This window comes from Helobdella robusta (genome assembly GCF_000326865.2).
Source record: "Helobdella robusta unplaced genomic scaffold HELROscaffold_50, whole genome shotgun sequence".
In the NCBI taxonomy this organism is placed as follows: domain Eukaryota; kingdom Metazoa; phylum Annelida; class Clitellata; order Rhynchobdellida; family Glossiphoniidae; genus Helobdella; species Helobdella robusta.
Window position 1 is genome coordinate 1,054,520 of NW_008705255.1, and position 14,357 is coordinate 1,068,876.

General features: G+C 34.8%; 2 protein-coding genes across 2 annotated transcripts; both read left to right on the forward strand.

The window, feature by feature from the left end:
• Positions 1-2,593: 2,593 nt before the first annotated feature.
• On the forward strand, positions 2,594-2,833 carry HELRODRAFT_86251 (hypothetical protein; the record flags this gene model as incomplete). Its single annotated transcript, XM_009027665.1, has 1 exon — positions 2,594-2,833. A coding segment is annotated over one exon (240 nt), but the record flags the coding sequence as incomplete, so codon positions are not given.
• A 1,656-nt stretch (positions 2,834-4,489) lies between these two features.
• Positions 4,490-4,726, forward strand: HELRODRAFT_127244 (hypothetical protein; the record flags this gene model as incomplete). Its single annotated transcript, XM_009027762.1, has 1 exon — positions 4,490-4,726. A coding segment is annotated over one exon (237 nt), but the record flags the coding sequence as incomplete, so codon positions are not given.
• Positions 4,727-14,357: the final 9,631 nt, after the last annotated feature.

Consider the following 14,357-nt stretch of genomic DNA (forward strand, 5'->3'; position numbering starts at 1 on the left):
ACCAGGAGGCGGGCGATAATGAGGAGTTCTGCTGGCGCAATGTCTTCGCGTGCATCAATCTGCTGAGGGTCCTCAACAAACTCACCAAGTGGAAACATTCCAGGACGATGGTCATTCATTCTTTCGTTCATTCATTCATTCATCCATCCATTCATCTGTCCATTCATTCGTTCATTCATTCATTCATCCATCCATTTATCTTCCATTCATTCGTTCATTCATTCATTCGTTCGTTCGTTCCTTCGCTAATACTTTGATGCATTTATTCGCGTTAGTTTTATCCACAACGGTTCCGGTATTGAGAAGAGCTTTAAAGATCGATCAGCAATCATCCATCCATTCATTCATTCACTCATTCATTCATTCATCCATCCATCCATTCATTCATCCAGATGTTGGTCGTTTTCAAATCTGCCCCCATCTTGAAGAGGGCGTTGAAAGTCCGACAGCCTATGCTTCAACTCTACGCTCTCAAACTGTTGAAGATCCAAACCAAATATCTAGGTTGCGCCTAATTATGATTATAATTATTATAATTATAATAATTATAATAATAATAATAATTATTATAGCTGTTATTTTTGTTTCATGTGATTTATAGCGAAGGAATGAATGAATGCATGAAGGAATGAAGGAATGAACGAGAGAGCGGATATATATATACGAATAATGGACAGATGGGTAGATGAATAACAACAACAATAATGATAATTATTATATTATTATTATTATTTATTATTATTATATTATTATTTTCAGGCCGTCAGTGGCGTAAGAGCAATATGAAAACACTGTCTGCCATCTATCAGAAAGTCAGGCACAGGCTGAATGATGACTGGGCCTATGGAAATGGTCACTCATTCATTCATTCATTTATTCATTCACTCATTCATTCATTCATTCACTCATTCATTCACTCATTCATTCACTCATTCATTCATTCATTCACTCACTCATTCATTCACTCACTCATTCACTCACTCACTCATTCACTCATTCACTCACTCACTCACTCATTCATTCATTCAGACCTGGACGCCAGGCCGTGGGACTTCCAAGCGGAAGAGAGCATCCTAAGAGCGGCCGTTGAACGCTTCAACAACAGGAGATACCAGACTTCTCTACCCCCGGAATCAACTAATCCGGCAAATTCCGTCAGCAGTGCTGGGGTGACGGCGACGAATTCGACTTTACCTAATACTCTGAGCGATTTTACAGCGGTTGATAATAGGTTGCAGAGTATTCTGGGGACGAAAGTAGAGTTGAGTAAGGAGTTTCGTGAGAATTATGAGTCTTGGGTGGAGAGGGAAGTTTTTTCTTGCCAGATTGATTGGTTTAGGTTGCTTAGTGATTGTGGGTCTCTGTGATCTGATTGGTCGGTCCGTTGGTTGGTTGAGTAATTTGATTGGTCGGTCGGTTGGTTGGTAGAGTAATTTGATTGGTTGGTTGGTCTAGTAATTTGATTGGCTGGTTTATTGGTTGATTAAAATTAGTTGATTGATTAAATATCGGTTGATTGATCGATCTTTATTTAGTTTAAATGTTTTATAGATAGTTCGATAGTCGATTAATCGATTGATATTTAATACTTTCATTAATAATTAGTTAATTGTTTTTATGTTCTTTGTTTTTATGTTCTACGTTTTTATGTTTACAAGGCTTTGAATGAAGTCATTTAAAAAAATTTTTTTCGTTTTATGTTGTCGTCAGCTATAATAGCGATTAAGATTATTAGAAGTCACATTGTTAGGTGGTTGATTTATTATAAATGGTTTAATGATTGATTGATTGGTTGGTTGATTGATTGATTGATTGATTGGTTGATTGATTGATTGATTGATTGATTGATTGATTGATTGATTGATTGATTGATTGATTGATTGATTGGTTGAATAGTAAAAAGAAATATTGACTAATTTCCAGTATCTATATGACAAAATTCATTCGAAATTGGAAAGTTTTTGTTTAAATAAAATGACATATATATGTTTGAATAATTTAAGGAATAAAGTAAAAAATTTTTTCAATATATATATATATATGTGTGTGTTAACACACATATATATATATACATTTATAATTTAAAAAGAATTTAATTACACTATATACTTTATGTATTAATATATACTTATATAGAATATGCGTATGTATAAATATATGTCCGTTGTCAGGTAAGGATTTATTTCACTTTTAAATTTGTTATTTAATGTTATCTTTGTAGATTCATTTTTTTTGGAAATCTCCATCTTTGAAGCCGTAATTTGTTTTTTGCTTTCTCGTCTCTGTCCGTTATTTAATCACTAATTTTTCGTTATTAATTCACTAATTTTCATTTAAAAATTTGAGATTAGAGTTTACTTTAACATAGATTCCGAAAATAAAGGGTAAGCTGATTTTATAGAAAGTTTTCAAAGTGTCTCAACCATATCACATCACACATCTCACTCAACAAAATCAAAAGATAAGCACCTATGCATCACATCACTGCATGCATTTTTCATTTTTGGCCATCATTTTTAATTTAAAAATTATTTTTTTCACTAATTTGAATTTTATAACCGACCTCTGTTGTCCCAATCAGGTTTAGAATAAAATGTCAATCATCATTCGTCTTCAAAATTTACCATGGGATGCAACTGCACTAAATGTGCGGCAATTCTTTTATGGACTCTCCATTCCGGATGGTGGGGTCCACATTATTGGTGGAGAAAAAGGAGATGTGTTTATAGCTTTTAGTACAGACGAAGATGCTCGTCAGGCTATGAAGAACGACAACGGGTTTATTGGTGGCACTCAGATTAAACTTTTCCTTAGTAGTAAAGCTGAAATGCAAAGTGTAATTTCTGCTGCTCGTGAACAGAACAGTCAACCAATAACTCACAGTGCTTCTAACTCAGGAGGGATGGTTGGTCCCATGAATCAGTTTGGTGGTCCGCAGGGACCTGGATTTTCTTCTATGAGATTGCCGTTTACAAGCCAGCCAGGCATTCCACCTTTGGGTTTTCATTCTAGATTTAAAGGTCCACTTGATTTCAAAGAACCAAATAATTTTCCATTCAGACCACCATTTGGCCCAAATGAGATTAGACCTGGACTTGATTTTAGAAATCCAATGGGGCCAGCAAATGACTTCAGACCTCACTTTTTTGATCAGAGGGGTGCACCTTTTGACCAGTTGAGGTTTCCATCTTTTGATGCAAAACAAACAAACCTACCATATAGCAAACCTTTTCAATCGATGGCAGAAGATAAGGGAGCTAAGAGTAATTCCTTTCAAGAACCAAGGGGCAGTGACTTCTGGAATGGCAACCAGATGAATATGCTCGGTCCACAGATGATCCGATCATTGGATAGTTCTCGAGATGATGGTTATCCTCATGGTGGCAACAAATTTGATAGAAAGTACGAAATGGGTGACAGAATGATGCCTCTGGTGATGTACCCGTCCAACGAACTCTTCAAAAAAGTCAATGATAACAAGGATAGAGGAGATATGGAGATGAACGACTATTCAGATCTTGGGAGTAAGTATTCTAATCGAGATAATGTGAGAAATGCTGAAAACGAGATGCAGAAAATGCTGAAAAACATTGATGACCGGATAGCTGCAGCCAAGGCTCTGCCGCCCAGCCTGCTAACAACTCCAATCAACACGAAGATGGTTTCAGATCTCAATGCCAACAGCAGCAACAACAACAGCAGCAGGAAGGATGCCAGCTGGAGACCTGACTCTGGTACCAGACAGAGAAGTCGATCTCCCGTTGGTGGCAGTAGGAGAGACCCGAAATATGGTGCAAGTTCTAGAGGCGATGGCGGTGCTGGTACTAAATCAGAATCTGGCTACTGTTTGAGGATTGAAAATTTACCTCCATCGTTCACCTACAGAGATGTGAGGACTCTGTTCAAAGAGTTTGAAATCTCGAAATCAAACTTGAAGCTGCTGTTGGATCGGGATGGTCGTCGAAGTGGCGAGTGCCTTTTGAGAGTTTCCTCAGTTAGTCACGTTGAAATTGTGCTGAAAAATAACGGAAGATTAGTCGATGGCTATCGACTCGAAGTTTCTCGTTGCCATGATAGAGATTTTGACAGTGCCCTGGACTTCCTGGGAGCTGGTTCAAGCAGGACTAAAAGTCGCTCTCGATCGCCCATTAGACGGGAGCCAGTTGAGAATGGAGGCTACTATATCGTCATTAAAAAACTTCCATTTTCATCAGTTTGGAAATGTTTAGATGGAGTTAAAATCCTCAAAGATGGTGGACCTTTCATGGAGATGAAACCAAATGGCTCAGAAACTGGACATGTTTTGGCAGAGTTGGAGCGAAAAAGAGATTTTACAGAAATGTTGGACAGGTGCAAAAAGTTTTATGATGGCAACCAAGCTTTCATATTTGGAATTTCAAAATCAGAATTCAGGGATAGAATTGAGGGAAGCAAGCTGATGAAGAAGGAGAAAGAAAAAGTGATAGAGAAAGAATCCGGAGACACTTGTGTTAGACTGAATGGCCTGTCCTGGTCTTCAAATGAAGATAAAGTTGTTAAATTTTTCTCCAGCTGTAAAATTGTTCCAAATGGGTTGCACATACTTCTTGAGGATAACAGCAAACCATCAGGTGATGCTTACATAGAATTTGAAACACCAGGTGATTGTGCCAAAGCTCTTGAGAAGAATAACCAGTACCTAGATAATCGTTATCTGATCATAACTAAAATTAAAAAATCAGAAATGATTAATCAATTGATGAAGTTTGTTTCTCGTGGGGGTAAGCTGATGAACAACACATTCCATGTTGATAGGCAGAGATCAGACGACAATGTCATTGGTAGATCCAACTCATCAAGTCTGCTGAACACGAGGAATGATCGTCTACCTATGCCATTGAGGGCCGCAGACTCAGGGCCGCCCTGCATACTCTTCATGCATAACTTGAGTTTCAGGACTCAGCTGGAGGACATCTTGGAATTTTTTGAAGGTTACAAAGTCAACCCTGAATCAGTTCAGTTGCAGTACAAAGATGACCAACCGACGGGCGATGGAATGGTCCAGTTGGCGAGCAGGAGTGAGGCTGAGAGGGCACTGAGGTCACTCAACCATAAGATGATGCTCGGCAGAGTGGTCAGACTAGACTTTTAGTCACCACCATCTTCATCACCATCCTCATCATTTTCATCATTATTATTATTAGCTGTCTGTCTGAGTGTTTGTCTTCCTTGCTGCCTCTATGCTTGCTCCAACCAATGCCCGTGCCCAGCTGCGTCAAGAAGATTGTGAATTTCTAGTGGGTTAATTTAGATTTTTTCATTCTGTTTTTGTGTTCTGTTCATGAATCACTTATTTGCAAATCATCATTCACTTACTCATCTGCTGGGTTTTACGTCTTGCTAGTATCAGAACGTAATATTGGTGGTGATGCTGGTGGAATTCTTCTCCTCCGTGAAAGTTATGGGCCATCACAACTAATTACGGTGATAGCAGTCAGTAATTAAGATGGCAGTTTCTGCTGGTAATTTTGATTGTAACTGTTATCAATAATTGTTAGTAGCAGTTTTAATACGGAAGCATTATGAAAACCAAACGTTAATCTATGATGGTAATCATGGATATTATCTATGTATATGTAATTAAGTCTTGTTATAAATAAATAAAACCAATTTAGTTTGTTGCTATGATATATTTTCAAGAAATAAGAAAATTTTCTGTACCTGAATTAATACTAGAAGGTATTTGAAATGTGTGTTTTTGGAAAAGTTAAGTTACTAATTCTATACAATACATACTAAAGAGTCATCAACGAACAAGACACCGTTCGCATGGCATATGTTAGGTAGAGATGGATTTCTTGTGTATTCAAACTTGGTTACTGCAGCATAAGCCAAGAGAAAGCCAGGCGTCTCTTCTCTCTCTCTAGTCAGAATTCAGTTGCGCTAGAATTTAATAGTTTTTTAAATGTGATTTTCTTGTTTTTTTTTCCTTAGCTATCATTTACTTGTTTGAAATAATTTACACGCATAGGTGTGGTTTACTTGATTTTTGTTTGTGTGTGTCCGTGCGTGTGCGTGTGTGTGCGCGCGTGTTTTTTATGTGTAAGTTAAATCGTGATAAGCAATTAATTTATTTTCCTTGGACTAGAGTTTAGATGGACTTTGTTTTACATATTTCTACTATAAATTTTGTTCATGTAGGTTAATTTATTCTGTTAGAAAAAACACCAATTTTATTTTTTTATTCATTCAATCTATCTTTCATTCATTCATTCGTTCATTCATTCATTTATTCATTCATTCATTCATTCATTTGTTTATCTATCCTCCAGCTTTATTGCATCAATTCTCGTTTTTTCTTTCTTTCCTTACTTTCACTTCTTCCCCTAAACAAAATATGGAAAATAAATTGATAAATTAGGGAAAAAACAAAGACAAAAAGCAAAAAGAAAAAAAAAACAAAGACATTAATTAATTGTTTGGGGACGAATTTTTATTACTAGTGACTGATATTTCAATTAATAGACTACAAACGGGATGTCGGTTATTTTATTTCTTTTTTATTATAGTTTTTAGTGTGTATGCGTGTGTGATATATATACACACTTAGATACACTCACACACACACACATATATATATGCATACATACATACATACATACATACATACATACATACATACATACATACATACATACATACATACATACATACATACATACATACATACATACATACAGTAAATAAACTTGACCGAATATGATAGATATTCAGCTTGCTTATGCTTCCCATCCTAAATTGCTGCCATCCGATACCCACACACACACACACACACACGCACACACGTCCAAACAAACATACACACATAAAAGGATATACTGGATGATATATGATGCAAATATTTTTGTATGCGTAAACATGCTACACTACTAAACGTTAAAATTTTGAGATGTTAAACAGATAGATAGTTAGATAGATAGATGTTTTTCAGAATCATTTTATTACCTTTGATAAAACGTTTCCGTGTATTTTCTATATAATTCAAAACATTTTCGCGTTTATAAATGTATGTATGTTTGTGTGTACCTACGTATGTATATATGTGTTGTATGTATATACTACTATAAATATACAACAGTAAACCACACAAACAAAAACATACAATTAGTTTTTCTCCTCTATTTTTATTTCGTTTTTTATCTTTGAACTAAATTTATACTATAGTGTATGTATAGTTGGATTTTCTGGTTAGTGTAATGTTATGCCTATAAATTGTCCACTCTCTCTCTCTCTCTCTCTCCCTCTCTCCCTCTCTCCCTCTCTCTCTCTCTCTTTGGTATTCTGTGTAATGTTTTTTAGATATAAAAAACTTCTTTTATTGGAAAAATTTATTTGGGTTGTGTTATCTACTTTTTTTTAATATTGTGTTTTTTATAACCTAAGTTTATTTTCGTCTTTTTCTTTTTGTATTTAGGGCATTTTGGAATCTAAATTATGTCTTATTGGGCATAATATGTGGTTAAAACTTAATTAAAAAAACGCAAGTAGATCTCAATGACATATGGTTCATGTGGGGTCCTATGCTAGGAAAAATTTGGTCTTTTTTGGTCAAACTACATAATCCCATGTTTAGGGTGACTAATTTGTTATGTTACGTCTTTTCAGATTATTCATTCACGATCCGTTTTTCTGAGGTTATTTTTTTTATATTTAAAAATGATAGAGAAGTTGAATGACGTTGAAATTTTTGTTTAGGTATTTATAGAATTCTGATTTATTTATTTAGTTTCAGCTAGGTTATTTTGACGAATAATTTTGTTTCTAGAAAAGGCGTCTATATTTGCGCTTGTATTAGTTTCTACGAATTTCCTTTTCTTCCTTTCTTTCTTTCTATCTTCTCTTACTCTCTCCCTATTTCACTCTCTCTCTCTCTCCCTTTCTCTCTTACTCCCTCTCATCTCTCTTTTTCTCTAATTTTTTCGTTCCAACAACTTATATTTATACGCGTCTTTTTACTCCTGTTGGGTCGATGTCAGTTGGCGCTGAAATCCGAGCTGTACTTCTATTGCAACTGTGTCGTTTTTATATTTGTACTTTTAATTTAGTACACGCGTGTACACACACGTACACACACACACACCTACATACATACGTATATAAATCTAACCTATCATATTTACAATTTCGAAGTCAACTTAAAACTTATTTATTTGCACAATGAATGTCCGTCTTATTTGTCTATAATTTAGTAGCGCTTTTGAGATTCAACAATAAAAAAGCGCTGTATATAAATTTCCGTAGTAATAATAATAAAAGTAATAATAATAAATAACGGCATCTCAAATGTATATGTCTTATATCTGTTATAGTTATTAATAAACTTATAATTATGTTATAATTATTGCTATTATAATTACTTATGATTTTTTTCCATTCCAGATAGTTTATTCTTCTCCACGTCCTCGAATGGTAATCTGTCTGTCTGCATGTCTGTCTGTCTGTCTCTCTACAAGTCTGTCTGCATGTCTGTCGGTCTGGTTGTTCCTGTGAAGAATGTTCAACCTAAAGAAAAAAAATATTGAGAAAAATAATATTACTAATGACAACGATAATAACCATAATCATAACTTTAACGAAGATGATTAATAACGATTGATATTTTATAAAAAAAAATCTTTTTCAATTGTACTTTGACTGATGTCTTATATAGAACAGTTACTAATTATTATCTCAACTGAAATGATGCTGTATATAAATCGGTCGCTCGTTTATTGATTTGGTTTTACTCCATCTCTCTCTTCTCTTTTGTTTTCTCTCTCTTTCTCTATCTTGCTTCTGTCTCTCTCTCTCTTTCTCTCTCTTTATCTATATATATATATATATATTTTATACAGGACGGATTTGATAGGATTGTTTATTGATGTTTTTTTTTTGTTCAAATTTTTGACATGAAAATGAAATAAATTTTCATTCGTATTTGGCTTCAGTTGTCTAGAACTTCAGTATATTTTATTGTAATAGTTAATTCAATAAATAAATAAATTATATTAAGGTATAGTATTGTGTTTTATTAAAGTTACTTTTAAATAAAACAATTGGCCATCCCCTGTAGACAAATTCTTTTGTGTTTGTGTTTAATTTAATCCAATGAGGAGTGTTGTTGAGTATCGCGGAAATAGCGCTTTATAAAATAATTGATTGATTGAATGATTGATTTTAAAACTTCAACTCGATCAAATTATCAAGAAAAAGAGAGTTAGCTAAAGAAGGGAGAGAGAGAAAGAAAAAGATGGAAGGAGAAAGACAATATATGAAAAAAGAGATAAAAAAAGAAAGTTGAATTAAGAGAGAGAGCGAGAGAGAAACAAATAAAAAAGGGTCTAAGAGAGATAAAGAAGAAGTAACTAATTGGGAATCTGAATTTTTTTTAAAGGCGTTAGAAGACCGTTTGAAAAATAGTTGAAAAGAAATTTTTTTTCTCATAATGATGACAATCAGAAGATAAATCGGCGATTTTCTGGAGAATTAATAGTGAATTCGTGGTGAATTTGTCGTAAATATGTTAGTGAATTTGTGGTGATTTGTTAGCAAATTTGTGGTGAACTGTTGGCGCCTTTGTTGTGAATTCTCGATGCGTTTTTTGGTGAATTTTTAGTGCATTCCTAGTGTATTGGTGATTATTTTTATTAATATTGTTACTAATCACAATGCCACCATCATCACCATCGTCATCATCATTACAAACAAAAGTCGTACGATTTTTTTCTTAATTTCACAAATTCAAATCCATCTTAACTTCCTAAAGCAATTTACATGCAAACAAACATTTTCTTTTTGCAGTTTGTATGTCTGTATGTATGCGCGCGCGTGTGTGTGTGCGTGTGTGTATCTGTCCGCCTGTCTGTGCCTGTAGGTATATACATACATCTCCATTAAAAACATCTTGGACCAAACGATAAACTCCGCTATAACAACCAACGGATGAATTAAAAAAAATTCTGTCTGGTTACTCAGTGTTGTGTGGTATCTTGCCATTTGTATGGTAGTGTAGCGGTTAAGTGTCTGGTCGCTAGGCTGTAGTGGTTGGTGTCGAATGCACGCGAGGTCTCGTATGATAGGTTGTTTTGTATTTATTCTCTTGATCATGTATGTGTTGTCCAGTTAAATATTGGGCGCTATGTGAATTACAAACTTTTTTATAATCTATGAAATCAAAAGAATGAATGAATCAATCGATCAACCAACCAACCAGCCAGCCAACCATTCAACCAACTAACCAAACATCCATCCATCCAACCAACCAACCAACCAGCCAACCAGCAAACCAACCAACTAACCAATCATTCAAAAACTGATTATTTCTTTCACTTTTCATTAAAAATTTAATGAATAAATGTTCACTGTCTTGGGGTTAATAAATATTGAATCTTGTGAAAGATAAAAAAAGAGAGAGAGAGAAAGAAAGAGAGAAAGAAAGAGAGAGGAAAAGAGATAGAGAGAGTAAACTACACCCCTGGCCATTAATTTCAATATTTCATTTCTTCTTTATTTCAATTTTTGCAACCGATGTTAATGTTATTACTTATGTGGCTATATTTCAGATGTTATTCTTATTATAATTAATGTTATTACTATTAAATATGAAATTGTCGGTGCGCGCACGCACACACACACACACACCACACACACACACACCACACACACACACGCACGCACAAACACACACTGCATGATGTGATAAGCGGGGATCTCTTGCTTTCGAACTAGGTCAATGCGACAGCAACGCCAGGAGCCATAACCATTACACCATCTAGTCGTCTTATCGTTTAGGCAAGATAAACCAAAAATACCATTGTTTCTATTGTTTTTCAATTTTTGACGAATTTAAAAAGGGCTGAATGTATCGAGCGTGTTTTTGGAAGGATCTCATTTGCATAGAGATTCAATTTTTGGTTTCTCCTATTTGTTTCATTTTTTATATTTTTATTTATTTTTTTATTGTTGTTGATATTATTATTCAGTCATTTATTCATTTGTTCGTTCGTTCGTTTGTTCATTCATTCATTCATTCATTCATTCATTCATTCATTCATTCATTCATTCATTCATTCATTCATTCATTCATTCATTCATTCATTCATTCATTCATTCATTCATTCATTCATTCATTCATTCATTCATTCATTCATTCATTCATTCATTCATTCATTCATTCATTCATTCATTCATTCATTCATTCATTCAGTATCAGTATCAAAACTTGTATAGCGCCTCTCTTGAGAAGACCTCAGAAGCGCTTCCTATGATGCACATTGTTGAAGTAATGATGCTTTAAACTTTAAAGCATCATTAAAGTTTAAAGCTCTCTCGATAAGCTGTCGATTTGTGATAGAACCATCCTTTGACTGCACAGCAAGCGAGTTTCATATTTTAGCCACCACCACCACAAAAAATCTTCATCGTCCAAAATTTGAGGAACAGAATGACCGAATGACCAAATGCCCACCGTCTGACGGCCCAAGCTGACTAGTAAGTCCATGAACCTTTGAAACCGGCGTCAGTCGCTCACTCAAATGGACCGGTGCATCACCAATCAAACAGTCTCTGACCAAGAGAGCGATTTTGAACCTACTCCTTTTAGGGGATATCTCAACAAATGAAGCTCGTCACGCATGTATTTCTTACTGTGTATATTGATTGAACACAGCCCTGTAGAAATAAATTGGCTCCAAACATTATCGAGTTGGAGAAGTCAACTCTACTACAGACAACTCTGTGAACAAGTGCTTCTGCTGACTCCAAAGTGAGGAAACGTCTGGTAGTTCTGATTCTATGAATTTGATGGAAACATTTCAGACAGATATTTTTAACATGATTTCCCAGTGACACACGTGATTCCTTATATCACACCAAGATCGTTCAGCGGTGACTTGAAACTGCTCAGTAAACTCAATCTTTGCCGAATACCTAGCCAGATGTGTTGTGTTTTCAAAAAGTTTAACGCCAAGTTATTAGCTGACATCCATTTTGCCGCAGTGTCAATTGAAGTCGATACCTTTTGTTGAAAATTATACGATGAACTTGCGAGACGGAAGCCATAGAGTCATTCATTCGTTCGTTCATTCAAGAGTGATTTTAATTTAGATTTCATTCGACGCAATTTTTTTATTAATCTACAATAAATTGGTCGGTTTTCAATTATTTCAAAAAAAGAATAAAAGAGAGAGAGAGAGAGAGAAAAAGAGAAAATAAGAAAGAAAGAGAAAAAGACAAAAAAAAAGAAAAAAAGTGAGAGGGTTGGGGAGAGGAACAAAACAACCGTTCAAACGCTGATAGTTTTTGAATGAAATTTTAAAAATTTTGAGGTAAAAATTTGAAAAATCACCCTCAGCTGCTTAACGACGAATTAAAATAATAATGCGAGTGAGGAAGTCAGTGTATAAATGAAGTAACTGAGCAGGTAGGTGGGCTTGCTTGTGCAAACCAGTGGCAACTAGATGCATGCCACGCAAGCTTGCTTTCCACAAAAGCTTTATTTCAATTTTTTTTATCACGATTGCATGCCGGACTAGGTTGCGCCTTGTTTAGCGTTTCTTAAACGGCCAGTGGCGAGTTGTTAAGAAACTCGAGCTGACGGAAGCCATTCATCAAAAAAACTGGATTGTGTTTCAATAAAAACTTGACAACAAAATTGGCGAAGAAATTCTAACTCACAATCTTTTACTGGGAATAACTTTACAAAAAAACACTGATTGTTTATCTCGGTTTTAAAATCTTTTTTTTATTCACGAATTTGATTGTCATCTAATTAAAAAAGAAATCGCTGGCAGTGGTAGCAGCAGCAGTAGCAGCAGTAGTAGTAGAAGTAGTAGTGGTGGTGTTTTTATTTGTTAGTTTTTTTTTATGTTATTATATAAGCAAACTAATGTGAGTCTACAGTGGGATTGAATATGCAAACAACGAACATGGTGCGAATAATGAAGTAACCGCTATTTCATTTGCTAGAGCGAGAGAGAGAGAGAGAGAGAAAGAGAGAGAAACCAAAACATAGAGAGAGAGATAGAGAGAAAGAGAAAGTAAAACATAGAAAGATATAAAGAGGCAGAGAAAGATGTAGGGAGAGCGGAAGTGAAAGAGCGAGAGAAGGGCGGAAAAAGAAAAAATCATTTCCATTGTTTGCTTGTTGTCCGATTGGTTAGAGAGAAAGAGAGAGAGAGAGAGAAAGAAAGAGAGAGAGAGAGAGAAAGTGAATGAAACAAAAATTCAATAAATGAATGACAGAGGGTGAATGGAAAAAAAGAAAAATGATAAATATGAAATCATTTCATTTGCTGGCTAGTTGGTTGGTTGGTTGGTTGTTTGTGTGTTTGTGTTTGGTTTGTTAGTTGTCTGGTTGGTTTGTTGATTGGTTGGATGGTGTCCTGGTTGGTAGGTTGGTTGGTTGGACGGTTGTTTGGTTGGTTGGCTGGTTGGCTGGTTGATTAGATACATCCAGAAAGAGAAAGAGAGAGTAAAAATGAGAGAGAAAGAAAAAATAATAATACAAAAAAAATAGAACGATAAATATAACGAGAGGGAGAGAGAGAGAGATTGAGAAGAAGAAACAGTTTAAATATTCATGTTAATGTCTCAATACCTGGCAAAGTAAGGCAAGATGAAAATGAAAACAAATCGAACTGAAAAATTTAGAGAGTGGACGAGGAAAAAGAGCGAAAGAAAGAAAGAAAGCTAGCAAGTGAATGAATGGAAGATTGTTGAAATAATTAGGTAAGAATTGAACGAAATGCAAAATATGGAAAAAGAGAGGAAAGGAGAGAGAGAGAGAGAGAAAGAGAGAGAGAGAGAGAGAGAGAGAGAGGGGAAAGAGTAAAGAGTAAAAAAGAAGATAAATAATAATTTGGCTGTTTGACATTCAGTTCACTGTTTGCTGTTATATTGAAAGTCAGTGGAATGAATGAAGGAATGAAAAAAATTGAAGGAAGTAAATGATTGAGAAAAAATGATTGAGAGAGTGATAGAAAAAAGAATTAAAAAAGGTATAAAAAATGAGAGAGAAAGAGGGAGAGAGAGGGAGAAAGAGAGAGATGTTACAAACAGAACAAAGTAAGTCTAAGTACTTAAAAGTTTTTTTATTCCTCAAAAGATTCAAATTGTTTTTTTATTTAACTAATTAATGCATGTATGCAAGGGTTTGTATGTGTGTGTATGTGTGTTTGTATGTGTGTTTGTATGCGTGTGTATGTATGTGCGTGTATGTGTATATGTATGTATGTGTGTGTGTATGTGTGTGTGTGTGTGTGTGTATGTGTTTGTATGTGTGTATGTCTGTATGTGTGTTTGTATGTGTGTTTCTAATGCATACAAGCAACTCTACTTCT